The sequence below is a fragment of the Oncorhynchus masou genome, chromosome 6 (assembly GCF_036934945.1).
Source record: "Oncorhynchus masou masou isolate Uvic2021 chromosome 6, UVic_Omas_1.1, whole genome shotgun sequence".
Classification (NCBI taxonomy): domain Eukaryota; kingdom Metazoa; phylum Chordata; class Actinopteri; order Salmoniformes; family Salmonidae; genus Oncorhynchus; species Oncorhynchus masou.
Window position 1 is genome coordinate 71015599 of NC_088217.1, and position 3895 is coordinate 71019493.

At 45.1% G+C, this 3895-nt stretch overlaps 1 protein-coding gene across 1 annotated transcript; it reads left to right on the forward strand.

Moving 5' to 3' along the window:
• Positions 1-549: 549 nt before the first annotated feature.
• On the forward strand, positions 550-2324 carry LOC135541184 (putative claudin-24). Its single transcript, XM_064967294.1, has one exon. It carries the CDS (start codon positions 618-620, stop codon positions 1299-1301), a length of 684 nt encoding a protein of 227 aa, XP_064823366.1. The 5' UTR covers positions 550-617; the 3' UTR covers positions 1302-2324.
• The last annotated feature ends 1571 nt before the right edge of the window (positions 2325-3895 follow it).

The following is a 3895-nucleotide window of genomic DNA, read 5'->3' on the forward strand; positions in this document are numbered from 1 at the left end:
CATATCCCCATATCCCCTCATCCTCACATACTCACAACACACCTTTGTGTGTGTGTGTGTGTATGTTTTGTGAAATAAATCAGCATCTTTATAACATCCTGTCTGCATTTTAAAAGCATCCTTCGTAGGCTACAACCTCCTCACTGTGTGTGTGGAAATGGGCATCACCATTGATCTGAATGATGCTGTTGTTCAATGCGTCTGACTCTCACTCAGTCACTCTCTCCTGACCACTGAGCAAAGCAGTGGAGGAAGCGAGCCTCCAAGGGGAGGGCAACATGTCAGCAAGCCGCTACTTTCCTCCTCTCAACTGCAGATGATGTGTGCATGTTTTGAGTGAGCTACTGATCGTTTGAAGAAGTTACTCCCTCCCAGCCCATGCTGGTAGTTGTAAACCCTAATTGGGCGTACGGTCTTTTGAACAAATTGAGCCTCGATCGGAACCTACTGGCCGTGGCTTCCTCTCGCTTCAACTGGCTGCAGTTCAGAAGGACAGGAGTAGAGAGAAGCAGTCGGGAGTCCTGACTGCAGTTGACTGTGGCACAGAGAGACAGGGAGAGCAGGCAGCTCGGGAGCCGAGCAGAGCCAGAGAGTGGCCTCTCAGAGTGGGCAGCACTATGGATCCGGGGGTGTGCGTTCTGGAACTCCTCGGGATCCTCTTCTCTATTGGTGCCTGGATCTGCTCGCTGGCCACCACCATCATGTCCACCTGGCTGACCCTGTCCACCGACCTGCTGCCCGCGGAGAGCTACGAGCTGGGCCTGTGGGAGACGTGTGTGGTGCAGGACCTTGGAATTCTGGAGTGCAGACCCTATGACAGTCTCCTCGGCCTGCCTCCGGACATCAAACTAGCCCGGATCCTCATGTGTGTAACAGTGGCCACGGGCCTCCTGGGTCTCCTGCTAGCTATTCCTGGAATCTACTGGATCAACAGCTGCAACCAGGGGCCTGAGGGGTTGAGGGTGAAGAGATTGATGAAGATGCTGGGGGGGATATTGTGCTTGGTTGCAGGGATACTGGGTCTCATACCTGTGTCTTACATCGCTCACCTGACGGTCATGCGGTTCTTCGATGAGGCCGTGCCGGCAATCGTGCCACGCTGGGAGTTTGGAGATGCCCTATTCTGTGGCTGGACGGCGGGGTTTCTACACCTGGTGGCTGGCTCTCTGCTGGTCACCTCCTGCGTGTGCCTACAAGAGGAGCCCTGCACCTTACAAATGCCTATACCGCTACAGAGAAGACATACACACGCACACAGTACCAATACCCCACATAGGAAGAGGTCCATGGAATATGTTTGATAAGCTATTGAGAAGTGAGAACAGTATTCTCAGTAGCCTCTGCCCTGTCTCTATCAATGGTGAATAAAACTGCTTACCTTAAGCTTTTTCATGCTTATTTACATTAGCTATAGTTATTGAGTACACTTGCTGGGACAAATCTTTCCCCATATATTGAGACAGAATGCTGGTACTTATTTCAATCACTCAAACAGGGTTTTGTGCATGTCATGTTTGCAAAAATATCACCTACTGTACATTTATCAAACCGAAATTCTTTATGGAACCAAAGAGACTACAGCTTTAAAAGCTGCCATTTCGTCCTAATACGTCGCTGTGCCTACTGTTGGTACTGTGGAAGAGATAGTGTGTGCAATGCTGCCAGAGAATTTGATGACAAGCAGTATATTGTCTGTGAAAGGACTGTAAAACTACAATTCTGACCAAGGTTGATTATTCTGTATGTCAATGTCAATGATTGCCTTGGATATCATATCTTATCACAATACCAATTATTTTTTACAGCATCTATTATCCTTTTTGTCCCATAACTAAATGAAACCAGTTTGAATAGTGCATAAAAAAATGTATCCCTTCTTGATATTCTACACAGTTACTCAATCAGCAATGCATTAGGGGAATAATTAATCATACACATTGTAATTAGAACAAAGAGAAAAAGTATAACATTATATTGTAGAAAGCTAATAATAATTAATGTGAGGAATGTACTAAGTATTTGGGAATGTGTGTTTCAAATGGTGAACGATCGGGACTTGCTTGCAACAACTGGACAAGACAATGACTTCATGGATATTTCAGGATCTGATTGTATTTGTTTCATTTCTGCTGAAATTTCCACTATACGTTCTCTCTAGTTAGAGGCCAATATTACTGATTTACCACATACATTATATCAGATATATACCAATATACATTATATTGTATATTGCTCTGTAGTGGTTTTCTGACTCTGAATTGATCAGATATTATAGTGCCACAAGGCTACATATCCTACATCAGTTGTATCCATACCGTGGAGAAATCTGAATATTAAAGAAAGTTGATATTATCAAATAAAGAAAAAAAAAAAAAAAACCTGACCATGATTCATTCCTAAGCATCACAAACCGCCTGCTTGTGTTACACAACTGTTGCTAGACAACGATGAGGAAGTGAGTTTAAGTAAGGTGAGGTGACAGACCAAGTCCAGTGGAAACGGAGCTTAAGTCTAATTCCCGCTGATTTCGGTCTTGGCTCCTGGGCTAAGCTGTAGTTAATGAACATCAGAATAATGATAGGTAATGTGAGGATTGTCAGACTTCCTGGACATCGCCCATTACACACAAGCTTGCTCAGGCAGGTCAGGTTCTTATACTACATTTTTAAAATTCAATGTCTCCTTTATTTATTTAGCCAGCTGAGTCCCATTGAGATATGAATCTCTTTCTCAGGGGTTCCCTGCGCGGCCAAGCGGAAGCAACAGCCGTAAAATACTGCTTGTCCATTTCAATGCTAGAATTTCATTTCCAAATGAGACCATACTCCCTATGCAGTGTATTACTTTTGACCAGGACCTATAAAGGAGCTGGCCAAAAGTAGTGCACTATTTAGGGAACAGGGCGCCATTTGGGATGCACCCTTGCTCCTGAGTGTGCTCTGCTACAGTTCCTCCCAGGTCTTCACATTACGAGACCCCGCCTGGACTTTGAAATGCTCGGACTGCTCCCCACTGCCTCCTGTGTCCATGTTGTCATCTGAAAGATCCCATTGTTGTCTCCTCACAATGGAAGTCATTATAGCTTCCTATGCTAATCGCTTGATCTATCATAGGCAGTGGTTGGTCCTACATCAGAGAAACACATGGAGCCAACCACTATATGTTAAACAGCAAACAGCTCTGTTGTCACATGTCACTTTGAAACACAATGAAAGGGAACATTCGAAACTGTTCTATCCTTCTTCAATCTCACATAACACCACAACAGCTCTGTTGTACAGTGCTGATACAGTTATGTTCCTTTCTCAGCAGATTGTGAAATGCCTTATGGGAGATGTCTATTGCTTGATGGTTAATGATTAGGGCCAGGGTGGTTAGGGTCACTATTAACGGGTAGGGTTTGGGTTACGGGTTAAGGACAGGTTAGGTTCTGGTTACGGGTTAAGGACAGGTTAGGTTCTGGTTACGGGTTAAGGACAGATTAGGCTCTGGTTACGGGGTAAGGACAGGTTAGGTTCTGGTTACGGGTTAAGGACAGGTTAGGTTCTGGTTACTGGGTAAGGACAGGTTAGGTTCTGGTTACGGGTTAAGGACAGGTTAGGTTCTGGTTACGGGTTAAGGACAGGTTAGGTTCTGGTTACGGGTTAAGGACAGGTTAGGTTCTGGTTACGGGTTAAGGACAGGTTAGGTTCTGGTTACGGGTTAAGGACAGGTTAGGTTCTGGTTACGGGTTAAGGACAGGTTAGGTTCTGGTTACGGGTTAAGGACAGGTTAGGTTCTGGTTACGGGTTAAGGACAGGTTAGGGTTCTGGTTACGGGTTAAGGACAGGTTTGGTTCTGGATCGATGAAGTTCAATGATTTGCATCGATCTATTCCTTCACTATCAACGTCACT

Bases quoted from the DNA above. Each gene is read 5' to 3' on its own strand.
- LOC135541184 (XM_064967294.1), top strand. From the start codon at position 618: ATGGATCCGGGGGTGTGCGTTCTGGAACTCCTCGGGATCCTCTTCTCT.